This window comes from Saimiri boliviensis, chromosome 1 (assembly GCF_048565385.1).
Source record: "Saimiri boliviensis isolate mSaiBol1 chromosome 1, mSaiBol1.pri, whole genome shotgun sequence".
Taxonomy (NCBI): Eukaryota; Metazoa; Chordata; class Mammalia; order Primates; family Cebidae; genus Saimiri; species Saimiri boliviensis.
Window position 1 is genome coordinate 67,152,951 of NC_133449.1, and position 13,677 is coordinate 67,166,627.

General features: G+C 46.0%; 1 protein-coding gene across 2 annotated transcripts; it reads left to right on the forward strand.

Annotated features, from left to right (window-relative positions):
• The first annotated feature begins 151 nt into the window (after positions 1-151).
• On the forward strand, positions 152-12,222 carry CLEC4F (C-type lectin domain family 4 member F). Of its 2 annotated transcripts, none has more exons than XM_003922643.3 (7): positions 152-342; positions 881-997; positions 1,386-1,475; positions 3,411-4,529; positions 7,653-7,804; positions 11,037-11,155; positions 11,486-11,736. In XM_003922643.3, exons 1-7 carry the CDS (start codon positions 282-284, stop codon positions 11,595-11,597), a joined length of 1,770 nt encoding a protein of 589 aa, XP_003922692.1. In that variant the 5' UTR covers positions 152-281; the 3' UTR covers positions 11,598-11,736. The 2 variants fall into 2 exon arrangements, with proteins under 2 accessions (XP_003922692.1, XP_010331797.1); XM_010333495.2 differs by lacking the exon at positions 11,486-11,736 and adding an exon at positions 11,763-12,222 and having other exon boundaries at positions 153-342.
• Positions 12,223-13,677: the final 1,455 nt, after the last annotated feature.

Here is a 13,677-nt window from a genome sequence, read left to right on the forward strand (position 1 = left end):
GACTGGAATGATAAGACTGAGAGCTGAGGGGAGGGCGCTAATGGGAAGAGGAAGAAAATAGGGCAGATGGGTGTCTGGGAGCCTCTAGGGGAGGGGCCCACCGGGGCGGGTTTCTGCAAAGTCAGTTGGGGAGGGAGGAAGAGCTCAGAGGGTGGTCAGGACCTCTGTCAGAGCATATAAGTGTGAGTGTCTCAGCTTCACTTCTACTGCCATTGGGCCACAGGACGGCCCTTCCAGGAGCCAGTGGCTGGGAGCAGTGCTGGAGGATCAAGGCAGCAGAGATGGATGGTGAGGCAGTCCACTTCTGCACAGATAACCAGTGTATCTCCCTGCATCCACAAGGTGAGAAAAACTGCAGCCCCAGCTCATGTGCAGTGAGGGATTAGCCTGCCTGTCCTTTGGCCCTCTGCCATAAGGCAGCTTATTGCTGACTTATTGACCTCCCTAGAACCTTGTCCTTGGGGCTGCTGACCTGGCAAGAGAAAGGGGATGGACTTTGAATTCAGGTGATCCTGTCTTGGAATCCCAGCTCTGCACACTGAGCTCGTCCTGTGAGGCCTCCCTCCCTGCCTTCCTTTCTTCTTTCATTCAAACTAATTTTCGCTGCCCTGGGCTCTGGGCCAGGTTCTGTGCCCTGTGCACCACCAAAGCCTTGAGATTCGGAGAGCTGTGGTCTCGACCTCAGAGCTCCCTGCCTCTGTGTTGCTGCCATACCCACACCTAGCTCTGGTGAACAGCCCAAAGGGCTTCGTCTTCCTTCTCCATAACCACTTGTATGATAAGCATACAACCTAGGAAACTGAATCAGAGAGGATGAGGATGACTGTGTCTCAGCCTGCCCAGAGCCCTCTCACCTTGGACATTGGCTTCTCCTCTGTAGGGGTGGACTCTGTGGCAATGACTCCTGCAGCCCCCAAGATATCGAGGCTCATTCAGGCTACCCCAGTGTTCATGGCTGTGACCTTGGCCTTCTCTCTTGTGACTCTCTTTTTAATGGGTAAGCCCCCAGGTGACCCAAATCTCACTGACTCTCTCTGCTTTTAGCATAAAGTCCCCAAGGGCCCCAGATGCACACTCTCCTTTGACCTGCAAGCTCCAGGCCCAAGCCCTCCAGCTCCAGGCCCAAGCCACAGCTTTTCTGGGACCAGATAGAGACCACTGTTCAAGGGGAGCCTCCTAAGAACTGAGGTTCTGTTACTGGATGGCAAGTAAAAGAAAAAAAAAAAAGAAAAGAAAAATAAAAGAATGGAGGTTCATAAGGGAAACCCTGGGAGGGGCCTTGCTGCTGTCTCCCCTGTTCTAGAACCCTTCCTGGGTGTGGGAGAGCGTGTCCTCCCAAGCTCAGGGCTGGGGATTTGCTGACCTGGGAAAATGGGATGTCTCAGTTCAACAGCACACAAGACCTGTGACAAAGCCTGTGCAAGCCATGCTTCTGGGAGACAACATTACTGAGCATTTACCTTTTGAACTCAACAGTGAGTAGCTACGGTGGGGGTGGGGTGCAGGAGGGAGCTGGGACCTTCAGATGCTCAGACCCTAGGATGCTCCCCCAGTACCCCCAGACCACTGAATGGGTTCCACCATCCTCATAGAAAGAGATAATTTTTAAAAAACACAGTTTTATTGAGGCCTAATGGTGTACACTGTTGAAAGCACACAATCTGATAAGTTTTTACATATGTATGTGCCTGTGAAACCATCACCACCATCATCTTCACATAGTCATCCTCCTCGCCCCCAAATGTCCCTGTGCCTCTTTGTAATTCCATCCTCTCCCTTCCTCCCCTCATCCCTGGGCAGCCACAGATCTACTTGCTGTAACTATAGATTAGTTTGCTTTTTCTAGAGTTTTATAGGAAAAGGATCATAGCGTATGTACTCTTTGTTCTTTACTCATCATGTGATTTGCAAATATTTTCTCTCAGTCTGTGACTTGTCATTTCAGTCTCTTAACAAGATTTTAATTTTGATAAAGTCTAATTTATCTTTTATTTCTGTTATTCATGGTCTTGTATATGAGAAATCTGCCTAATCCAAGGCTCCAAAGATGTTCTTTTTTGTTTCTGGAAATTTTACAGTTTTTGGTTTTGCATTTAGTTCTCTGCCTCATTTGAGTTAATTATTGTATAATGGTGTGAAATACGAACTGCAGTTGTTTTTGGCATATAGATATATGATTGATCCAGCACCATTTGTTGAAAGGGTTATTTTTCTCCATGAATTGAATTTGCATCTTTGTTGAAAATCAATTGTCCATATGTGTAGGGGTCTACTTCTGGATTCTCTATTCTGTCACATTGATTTGCCTACTTTTATAAAGCAGAATCTTTGACTGAACTTCCTGTACTTGGAAAGGTCACCTGTCTTACCTTAGTGCAGTGACCGAGGCCTCACACATCTAAGATAGGCAGCACATGAGAAATAGTGAATGGATGCTCCAGAAAGGGTCCCTGCCAATTTGGGGTTTTCTCCCTCTTCCTGGCAGGAGACTGGAATCAGAAGGGGACCGTGAATGTCTGAGATTGGGTCCTAGTTTGTGAGGGGAACAAAGGATGCTTTCAGGACCAGAGGTAGATGCAGGTGAGGTTGCTAGGAAAGACCTCACAGATTAAAGGGCTTGCAGAGTCTCTTTCAATGTCTCAACACAAGGCCTTTGACTCAGGTTTCCTGTGTCCTTTAACTGTTCTGTAGGGACCCTTGCTCTATGTAACCCTGGGGATACTGGCTCTTTAAAAGGCTATTTCAGCTGAGGTCCAGCGTTAGTTACTCGGAAGGCATGGCATGCCTCTGTCATAGCTGTGGATTGAACAGGGTACTTCCTCCTGACACACCTATTTTGTTTTATTTCTGTTTGCTTTCTTTGTGTTTTCTTCTCCATGGAATTTGTCATCATAAAACTTATATTCGTGGTGGCTTTTAGGAAGTAACAATGGTGAATCGAGAAGCTCTATGCTTGGTGTACAAATATACTGTAGGACTAACCACAGGATTTATTCACACCTATTTTCTTTCTCATAATGACCCATCTATGGTGAAATTTCAGTGGAATTAAACTTCAACAGCTCTAAATGATATAATCAGTTACTTTCAAGTTGAGCAATTATAATGGCAAAATAATCCAAGCCTTAACCCGGGTGGCAGCTGGCTTACAGTGGGCAAGTATTTCAATCCTTCTGACCCCTTCATTCGAGTGTAACAGTGAATTCAATCTTTGTTTCTTGGCCCACATTCTCAGGTGGCCTATCCCCAAGGTCTAGGTGGCAGTGTAGCCAGCACAGTGCTCGGGGGAGTACTGAGGGCTGTGCAGTCCCCATTTCCCTTGGAAATATTAAGGACACTCTGGTTGGCCCACACAATGCTACCCTACGTCATGGGTCTCTTTGGCTGCCTTGTTCACTTCCTCCCTCCAGATCATCACCACCTTGGCAGGGAGACAGAAATGCAAGAGCTTATCCAGACGTTTAAAGGCCACATGGAGAATTCCAGCACCTGGGTAGTAGAGATCCAGATGTTGAAGTACAGAGTGGACGATGTCAATTCTCAGCTCCAGGTACTCAGTAATCATCTGGGAAACACCAGTGCTGACATCCAGATGGTAAAAGGAGTTCTAAAGGATGCCACTACGTTGAGTTTGCAGACCCAGATGTTGAGGAGTTCCCTGGAGGGAACCAATGCTGACATTCAGAGGCTCAAGGGAGGCTTGGAAAAGGCAAATGCTTTAACTTCCCAGACCCAGAATTTCTTAAAAAGCAGTTTAGAAAACACCAACATTGAGCTCCATGTGTTAAGCAGAGGCTTAGAAAATGCAAACTCTGAAATTCAGATGCTGAAGGCTGGTTTGGAAATGGCAAATGCCCAGGCTCGGTTAGCTAATAGCAGTTTAAAGAACGCTAATGCTGAGATCCACGTTTTGAGAGGCCATCTAGATAGTGTCAATGACTTGAGGACACAGAACCAAGTTTTAAGAAGTAGTTTGGAAGGAGCCAATGCTGAGATCCAGGGACTAAAGGAAAATCTGAAGAACACAAATGCTTTAAACTCCCAGACCCAGACCCTTATGAAAGGCAGTTTCGACAACACCAGTGCTGAGATCCAATTATTAAGAGATCATTTGGAAAGGGCAGGTGATGAAATTCACTTGTTAAAAAGGGGTTTGGAAACAGTCACAACTGAGGCCCAAAGAGCAAATGGCCGTCTGGACCAGACAGATGCTGAGTTTTTAGTATTCAAGGCAGAAATGGAAAATGCCAGTACCTTAAATGCCCAGATTCAGGTCTTAAATGATCATATGAAAAATGCCAGCAGACAGATACAGACCCTGAAACGAGGAATGAAGAATGCTTCGGCCTTAACTTCCCAGACTGAGATGTTAGACAGCAATCTGAAGAAGGCCAGTGCTGAGATCCAGAGATTAAGAGAGGATTTAGAGAACACCAAAGCTCTAACTGTTGAAATCCAGCAGGAGCAGAGTCGCCTGAAGACCCTCCGTGAGGTCGTTGCTTCACAGGAACAGCTACAAAGAACCCAAAGTAAGTGGGAGGGAGGAGTCCTGCTGGGGAGGGTACAGGCCTTTGAGAGGGTAGAGTCTCCTGTCCTATCTACCACAACATGCATCTCCCGGGGGAGGAGCCTGGGCTGGAGAGAGGACCAAATCCGGGGAAATGGGTCCAAGGAGCCCAGGCAGTGGTGGAGATGGTGTGAGGTGGGAAGTGCTTGCTCTCAAGTTGCTCCTAACTTGACCACAGGGACCAAATGAACACGGGAAACCAGCTGTAAATGGTGCATATGTGTGATAAGGACAGTGAGGGCTAGTGGGGCCACATAGCTTTATTTCTGACTTCCTGTTATCCCAAATGGTATGATCATGAGCGAGTTACTTACCTTCTCTGAGCTACACTTTTCTTATCTGCAAAGGGGGCACGGTAATATTTGCATGACAGCAATGATCAAATGAGCTCACACATGTAAGGCCTTTAACAAAGTCCCCAGCATTCATGCCCCCCCTGATATTTCATTGAGGTCCTATGATGTGTTGAGGTAAAAAGGTGAATAAGGTGTGCCAGGCACCCTTGAGAAGCTTACAGGCTAGTAGTACAGACTTGCGTGAAAGACACACAGACAGGTGTAAGGCTGGTAAGTTAGAAGCAGGCACTGAGAACTGGGGTTGGGAGCGAAATAAAAAGAAGGGAAAAGGAATCTTCTAGGGGGAGGGAAGAGATCTGTGGGGAAAGGATCAAAAGATGCTTTATGAGAAGATGGCTCTTGAACTTCATCTAAAGGATGAATAGGTGTTTGCCAAGCAAATAGGGTAAGAGAGCAATAGGTTCACAGGCATGGAGACACAAAAGCATGCGGTTCTGGAAACTTCAGCCAGTTCTGTTTGACTGGTCTGTGGACAAGAGGGCAGCTGAGAGACAGAAGGGGGTGTTTGGGGCAGCCACTGAACAAATGGGGGCTGACACAGGAGAGGTTTGGTGGGCAGCCATGAGGCTCCACTTTACTGCTTTGCCCTGTTCCTGATCTGGGGTCAGAGGCCTCCCTTTTTCACACTTCTCCTAATGCCCCAATGTCCTTACTCCTCCCAGCTCTCACTGCTGCTTCAGATGAGACCAGTGTTTTTCCCCTTTGGGGGCACACACTGGAATCGCCCAAGGAGCTTTGAAAATACTGATGCCTGGGGACCCACCTCCGGAGCTCTGATTTTTTTTTTTTTTTTTTTTTTTGTGAGGGTGTCTGGGATTAGGAATCTTTTTCTTTTAACTCCCTAGGCAGATCTAATGGCATCTGGGCTGAGAACTATTAGCTTAATTTTTGTTTCTTAGAGGGCCAAGAAGTAGATGTCTTAGGCTTTGGGCTGTATGGTCTCTGTTACAACTACTCAACTCTGCTCTTGTAGTGATAAAGCAGCCAAAGACAGTAACTAATAAGCATGGCTGTGTCCCAGTAAACTTTGTAAAAAGACACTGCTGGCAGACTGGAGTTTGCCAATTGTTGGTTTAGATGACTGGTTCTGGGCATCAGAACTACCAGAGAGCTTGCTGAAACAGACTGTTAAAACACAATTTTGGATTTAGCAAGGCTATGGTGGTCCTGAAAATTTGCATTTCTACCACATTGTCGGGTGATGCTGATGTTCTGGGACCACACTTTTCGAACCCCTGATTTACAGACCCACCATCTCTTACTGGGACTTTCACTATTGTGTTGTCCTTGGTGTTTCTGGCCTGATTAGGAGTGCCTTCTTCTGGTTCAGCTTCTACCAGGTTGACATTTTTCCCAGTGCAAATCTGAATATATTACTGTCCTTCTCAAAACCTTGTGGTGCTCCCCATTGCTCATAGGGGGGAAAAATCCAATCTCTTTCACATGGGATGTACCATTTAGTACAAGTGAACCTGTCCAAATTTCTCACCCACCCATCCTTTATGCACCGACAATACCAAGTAGGTTGAATAGATCAGGCCATGCTAGGCTGTTCCAGACCTGTATTCCTTTGTGCTGATCTTTTTCCCTGCCCAGGGTGCTCTCCTCAACACTGAACACCTGGCAAACTCTTCCTCAGTCCTTTAAGACTCAGCTCCAGGCCGGGCATGATGGCTCACACCTGTAATCCCAGCACTTTGGGAGGCCAAGGGGGGCGGATCACCTGAGGTTAGGAGTTTGAGAGCAGCCTGGTCAACAAGGCGATACTCCATCTCTACTAAAAAATACAAAAAATAGCTGGGCATTGTGGTAGCCACCTGTAATCCCAGCTACTTGGGAGGCTGAGGCAGGAGAATCACTTGAATCTGGGAGTCAGAGGTTGCAGTGAGCCGAGATTGTGCTATTGCACTCCAACCTGGGCATCCAAAGTGAAACTCCATCTCAAAAAAAAAAAAGGAAAGAAAAAGAAAAAGACTCAGCTCCAGTAACACCTCATCCAGGGTGTCCTTCCTGAGCCCAACCTGCTGCTCAGATGAAATAGACTATACCTTCTTCCTTGACTCTATTCTACTGTCCATGTGTTTTTTAATCACTGCATCTTCAACACTTTTTTTCCATCTCATAAGTGAGCTTATTTACCCAATTGCAGCATTTCAAACAACTGTGGCATAGATGATGTCAAAGAGCAGGGTGTTGTGGCAGGGAGGGGTGAAAGAGCGGACAGAATTGGGGCTTTTGCTCACAGGATGAGCTATTAGAGTTTGAATGGCAGGGTCAGGCAGACCAGGCGATAACAAGGTAGGTCCCAGGATGGCCATGGGTGTGACAGCGGAAGTGGATGGAGACGAAGACAAGGAAATGAGTAAGGCTAGGGGATGGCTGTAAAATCTCCAGTGAATATGGCAGGAGTTGAGGTGGAGAGGACAGTCAGGTGATAGCAATGAGTTGGGAGAGAGGGCAGTATAGCCAGGAAGCAGGTATCTGGAAAGAGAGAGCTGCCTGAGTCTTCCGGGAGTGCCCAAGCCAGGTGTCTTTAGGGCTGCTTCCTGGAGTGCTGGGTAGTGAGATGGCAGTGCAGCCCCCCAGGCCTTGGTCCTGGAGCACTAGGTATCAAGAATTGCATGGGTTTGTGAATCTCAGTGGGCAGGCCCTAGAGAGGTCAGAAAAATTCTGTCTGTGACCCCCGCCAGGAGCTCCTGTTTCTCTTTTCTCTCCAATCTTTGTTCCAGGTCAACTTCTCCAGATGATCCTGCAAGGCTGGAAGTTCAATGGTGGAAACTTATATTACTTTTCTTATGTCAAGAAGTCTTGGTCTGAGGCTGAGCAATTCTGTGTGTCCAAGGGAGCCCACCTGGCATCTGTGGCCTCTGAGGAGGAGCAGGTCAGAGCTGTGAGCATGGGGTGGTGTTGGTGGAGTTGGTGTGGAATAAGGGACTTTGGTGTTTTGGCCTTCCCGCTCTCAGTGGGTGTGGCAGAGACCTCCATGTCTCCTCTGCCAGGCAGGGAGCAAATATTTATTGAGTTCTGATGAACACATGCACTGGAGGTAGAATCCTGACAACAAACCTCCATGTCTTCCATGAATGAGGGAGACACCTGGAGGTCAAGAGACATCAGCAGGGAGGAAGGCCAAGGTGAGGTGGCACCAGATGATGCCCTTAAGTGCTGGGAACACACTTCCCTCCTTGTGCCTTCCTTTTCCTCTCAGGCTTCCTTTCCAATCTTTTTTTTTTTTTTTTTTTTTTTTTTTTTTGAGACAGTATCTTGTTTTGTCACCCAGGCTGGAGTGCAGTGGCTTGATTTTGGCTCACTACAACCTTGACCTCCTTTGCTCAAGTGATCCTCCCACCTCAGCCATCTGAGTAGCTCAGTGCCCCCAAGTAGCTATGGCTACAGGTGCATGACACTATATCTGGCTAATTTTGGGGAATATTTTTTGTAGAGATGGTGTTTCGCCACATTGCCCAGGCTGGTCTCAAACTCATGAGCTCAAGTGATTCACCCACTTTGGCCTCCCAAAGTGCTGGAAGTGAGCCACTGCACCCGGCCCATCTTGATCTTAATGTCAGTTAATCCAGCTGCTGTAGGGGGACCATGACAGGAGACCCAGGCTTTTTGGGAAGACCAGACACACACTATGAGCCTGAGGACCACCAAAAGCATGACAGTCTCAGATGGTTCATCTGTCGTGGGCCTTGCCAGGATTACTAACAAAGAACCACAATGTTTATGGTCCAATTTGACTTGCAGAACTGCCCACCCCTTGTGGCTCTCCCAAGACCACTGTTAGTGGTCTGAGAAAGAACATGCAACTTTGTAAAACACATCTTCTGAATAAGCTATGGGAGACACTGGCACTATGGTCATGGCGGAGGGGACAGCAGTGCTGAGGCAGAACGGGCCAGGCACCAAGGTGCAGGGTTTGATGATAGTCTCTCAATATTTAGCAAGTTTGTTTGATGAGAGACAAGTTGGTGATAATGACAAGGCACGTAAATGATGTTCCACTGGAAACCTGCCCCGTCCACCCCTTCTCATTTCCCTTCACCTTAACCTCAGACAACTTTAGCTGAGAAGCTTTCACCAGACTGTGAGTTAGTGGTGGCTTATACCTATTTATATTTGTATTAATTTCTTACAGATTATACTTCAGATTAGCAATTACATTACACTACAAGAATATGTATTTGCATAGGCTCTTGCTTATGTTTGTTTTGCAAAATTGTTCTGCTTAGAAAACAGTCCTTAAAATAGTTTGACCCTTCCTGTTAGTAATCTTTCATTTAACCAGCTAGGCAGCATTAAATAGAATTGAAGAAATACTGTAGTACTGATTTTACACCCCTTCCCCATGAAGTTTATGTTTGAATTATATGCAGTGTGAGATTATTTGCAATAATTCATAGGCTCCAAGAGTGTTGATGAATAGTGACACATTTTTTGACTTTGTTATAATTCATTGTGATAAGAATGATTCAAATGCAGATTTAACAATCTTATAATCTATTGAATGCCATTTTTGATAAAGCACTGGTAGTCTTATTGCCAAGCTGATTGTAATAAGGCATGAAGGGTAAAAAAAAACTGTACATGTTGTGAAGAAGTTATTTAAATTCAAATTTGAACAGATTTAACAAACATGAGGAACTTGTTTTTCATTTATTTTGAAATGCAGATGAAAATGTATTCATCTTAATTGTTTTTTTCAAATTAAGGAAAAAATTTATACCACATTTTAAGACAAGAATGTACAGGAAAAATGCGGGGAACAGTAATACATTGAGAGTCTGTGTATATGTAGTGTGTGCCTTTCCAAGCCTGCCAGTCTTTGGCTTTGAACAGTACCCACCAGACAGTCATTACTGTTCCCCAACCCACAACTATCTTTTAAGAAGTCTTAAAGCCGGACATGGTGGCTGACACCTGTAATCCCAGCACTCTGGGAGGCTGAGGCAGGTGGCTCACCTGAGGTCAGAAGTTCAAGAGCAGCCTGGCCAACATGGTGAAACAGTCTCTACTAAAAATACAAATTAGCCGGGCGTGGTGGCACATGCCTATAATCCCAGCTACCCAGAAGGCTGAGGCAGGAGAATCTCTTGAACCTGGGAGGTGGAGGTTGCAGTGAGCTGAGATCGAACCACTGGGCAACAAGAGCAAAACTCCATTAAAAAAAAAAAAAAGTCTTATGTTCACAGTGAAAGGAATGTTGACTTTGAATTTATGCATTTATATTAATTGTTACTATAAACCAATGGGAATGGTAATTTTAAAACAAACTTGCTAAATATTAAGAGACTAAACTACTAAGTTAATAAATTTTGTATAGCAGTGTAGTGGTTCTCTCTAGATGGTGTCTCACAGTGGATTTCTGTGGCTTGACTATTTTTTTTTTTTTTTTTGAGACGAAGTCTCGCTCTTGTCCCCCAGGTTGTAGTACAATGGCACAATCTCAGCTCACTGCAACCTCCACCTCCTAGGTGGCTTGACTATTTTCTTAGTGAATATTTAAACTAAGGTAGTGACTGAGATTTGGTGATCTGGCGAAGTATTTTGAAACACATTTTAATAATATGGCTTAGTGTTCATGGGAAATTAAATATGATTTTTTTAAAACTCATTTCACCTTCCCTGTACTGTATATTTGGAACTGATCATTTAAAAAAAAAAAAAATAAATAAACAAAAAAAAAAAAAAAAAGAAAGAAAAGAAAAATAAATAAATAAATAAGCTATGGGCAGTCCTGTTCTTTGTCCTAGGAAATCCACAGCCTTCATCAAGGGCTGGAACTTTTTTTTTTTTTTGAGATGGAGTCTTGTTCTGTCACCCAGGGTGAAGTGCAATGGCATGGTCTCAGCTCACTGCAACCTCCAAAGGGCTGAAACTATTTAGTGACAATCACCATGGGAGAAGCTGGACTTGCCCTGAGGTTACCTGGCTGGTATCAGGTCCCAGACAAACTATGGAGGGTCCAGGGAGGAGCTCAGCTCCTGCAGAGAAGTGAGCTCCATGCCCCTGGGACCAGGGAGGGACCACCTAGACTCCTCTTCCAGGCGGCCTGGAGAACTGGCTCCCCACACACAGCAGCAAACAATGACACTGCCTTTTCTCTGCAGGCATTTCTGGTAGCATTCACAGGTAATGCCTACTACTGGATCGGCCTCACTGACAGGGGCACAGAGGGCTTCTGGCGCTGGACAGATGGGACACCATTCAATGCCGCCCAGAGCAGACAGTGAGTCTAGCCACCATCTGGCGTTGTCCCGGGCACTGTGTTTGGTGGGCCCAGCTACACACTGTGTGTCCCTTCTGAGTAAATGCTAGTGTTGTGTGTACGTGTGTGTGTGACATATGTGATGTGTATGTGGTGTATGTGTGGTGTGTGTGGCATGTGTAATGCATGTGGTGTATGAGGTGTGCATGTGGTATGTGTGTGATATGTGTGTTTGAACACACAGGTGTAGTCATAGATCTTACCTGGACTCCTTCACAGAGAGAACAGGTCCTGAGCTGGCATGTAGCCAATGAATGCATCTTTCTGGTTTTTTCCCCCTACCCTACTCAGGCTTGGTTCCAAGGGATCCTGCCCTTTTGGAACATATCTTAATGTAAATTCTGGGGTGGGAACTTGCAGTTTCATAGACATCTTTCCCTGTCCCTGGATCCTCAGTAACTAAGGGCAACCTGAGCACAGACACCCTCAGGGCACTCCTTCTCCTAGCCCTGTCCTCATCCTAGGGACACTAGGTGATGAAGGACCCATCTCACATCAGCTCCCTAAGCCACAGCATGGAGAACGGATGCTTCATTCATTTAACAGAATAAAGCCCTGTTGTCTCCAGGTTTTGGGAAAAGAATCAGCCTGACAACTGGCGGCACAAGGATGGGCAGACTGAAGACTGTGTCCACATTCAGGGGAAGTGGAATGACATGAAATGTGACACTCCCTATCAGTGGGTGTGCAAGAAGCCCATGGGCCAGGGCTTGGCCTGAGGGCAGGCCAGAGCGGAGGGGCTGCTCCTGCCTGCCAGCACTGACCCTCCTTCTCCTCCTCTTTGATGGCTTAGGAACCTCTGAGCACCCTCTGTTCTCTGGTGCCTTCCATTGGCACTTCCTGCCTTGTTCTTTGACTTAGCCCTTTTGAACATGCTTACCTCGAGTGACCCAGTGAGATCAGTGGCTTCTCAAGGGAAGAGCCTTGCCATGCCCCTGTAGCCCCTCAGCACCCAGCACAGGCCTGTCACATAGCAGGTCCTCAATAAATACTCGCTGAATCAACAAAAGCTTTGTGATTACTTGTCCCTGTGGTGGCCACTTTACTCTCTCCTCCCTGGATTGGTTCTCCTTCCCTCGGTGTTCCTTCTGTCTCAAAACAAGCACACTTTTATTTAAGGGCTTTATAGCTAGTAACTTTTTTCTGTTTATTGAAAACAGCAGAGGTTTAACACAAACTTACAGGGATTTCACAGGGGTATAAAGTCCTAGGAGTCCTAGCTATCTTAGTTGTGTCCTGGGTTTCCTTTGGGTATAGATGGGGCTGGAGCTGTATTTTTTTCAGCCCTTTAAGCCACTCCAAAGACCTATTTCTCTTCCTAATCTGTGGGCTGGCCTCATCTCCTCTTCAGACTATTAATTCTCAGAGCTGTGTCTCTGGCTTCAGCCTCTTCCTGTGTCCTCCATTCATCCTTCCAGGGATTCAGCTTTCTGCCAGTTCAGCTTAGAATGAGAATTTCTAGAGAAGTTCCTTGCCAGGCTTTGTGGATGCCCATCCTATGCACACACAGAGAATCCTCTGCAGATTTCTGAAGCTCTTTCTCTGCCTAGCTCCCTCCTCTTTGTACTCTGCTCCCAAATCATGGTGCTCTCAGTCTCCCCATCTTTCTCTCCTCATGACAGTATCACTGCCAGGCCTCTTGGTTGACAGAAGCTGCTTCTTTTGTCATATGGACATTTAAAAAGCCATACCTCTTTCTAAAACTATCAAACCATCCTTTGGTGGCATTAAATTCTCCTGCTTTAGATTCTTTACTTTCCTTTGCTTTTTAAGTTGTCATTAATTGATTTTGCTTTTTCTCAAATTATATTCAAGTCTATAGGTATGCCTTTCTTACAGCAATTCTGCACCCACATAAAAACTGCATTTTCAATAACAGATTAAAAAGGTGGTTTTTTTTTTTTGAGACGGAGTTTCGCTCTTGTTACCCAGGCTGGAGTGCAATGGCGCGATCTCGGCTCACGGCAACCTCCGCCTCCTGGGCTCAGGCAATTCTCCTGTCTCGGCCTCCTGAGTAGCTGGGATTACAGGCACGCGCCACCATGCCCAGCTAATTTTTTGTATTTTTAGTAGAGACGGGGTTTCACTATGTTGACCAGGATGGTCTCGATCTCTTGACCTCGTGATCCACCCGCCTTGGCCTCCCAAAGTGCTGGGATTACAGGCTTGAGCCACCGCGCCCGGCCTAAAAAGGTATTTTACAAAAAGTGCAAGGTTTTTGTGCCTGCTGGTGTAGCTACAGTGGTGGCCTCACAAATTTCCTTTTCTTTATTTTACAATGGTCCTTTGCAGGATTCAATTATCTTGAGATGGCAGACCACCACAGCTGCAGACCTTAATAAATGGCACATATCAAGCAATTCAACCTTTTTTGATAATGTCATGACTTTTCCCTGTTTTGGGGGAGTACTTCCAGATTTAGTAGTGCCACCTCATATGGATCCCATGATGTTATTCAAGGTTTATAATATTGCACTGAAAAT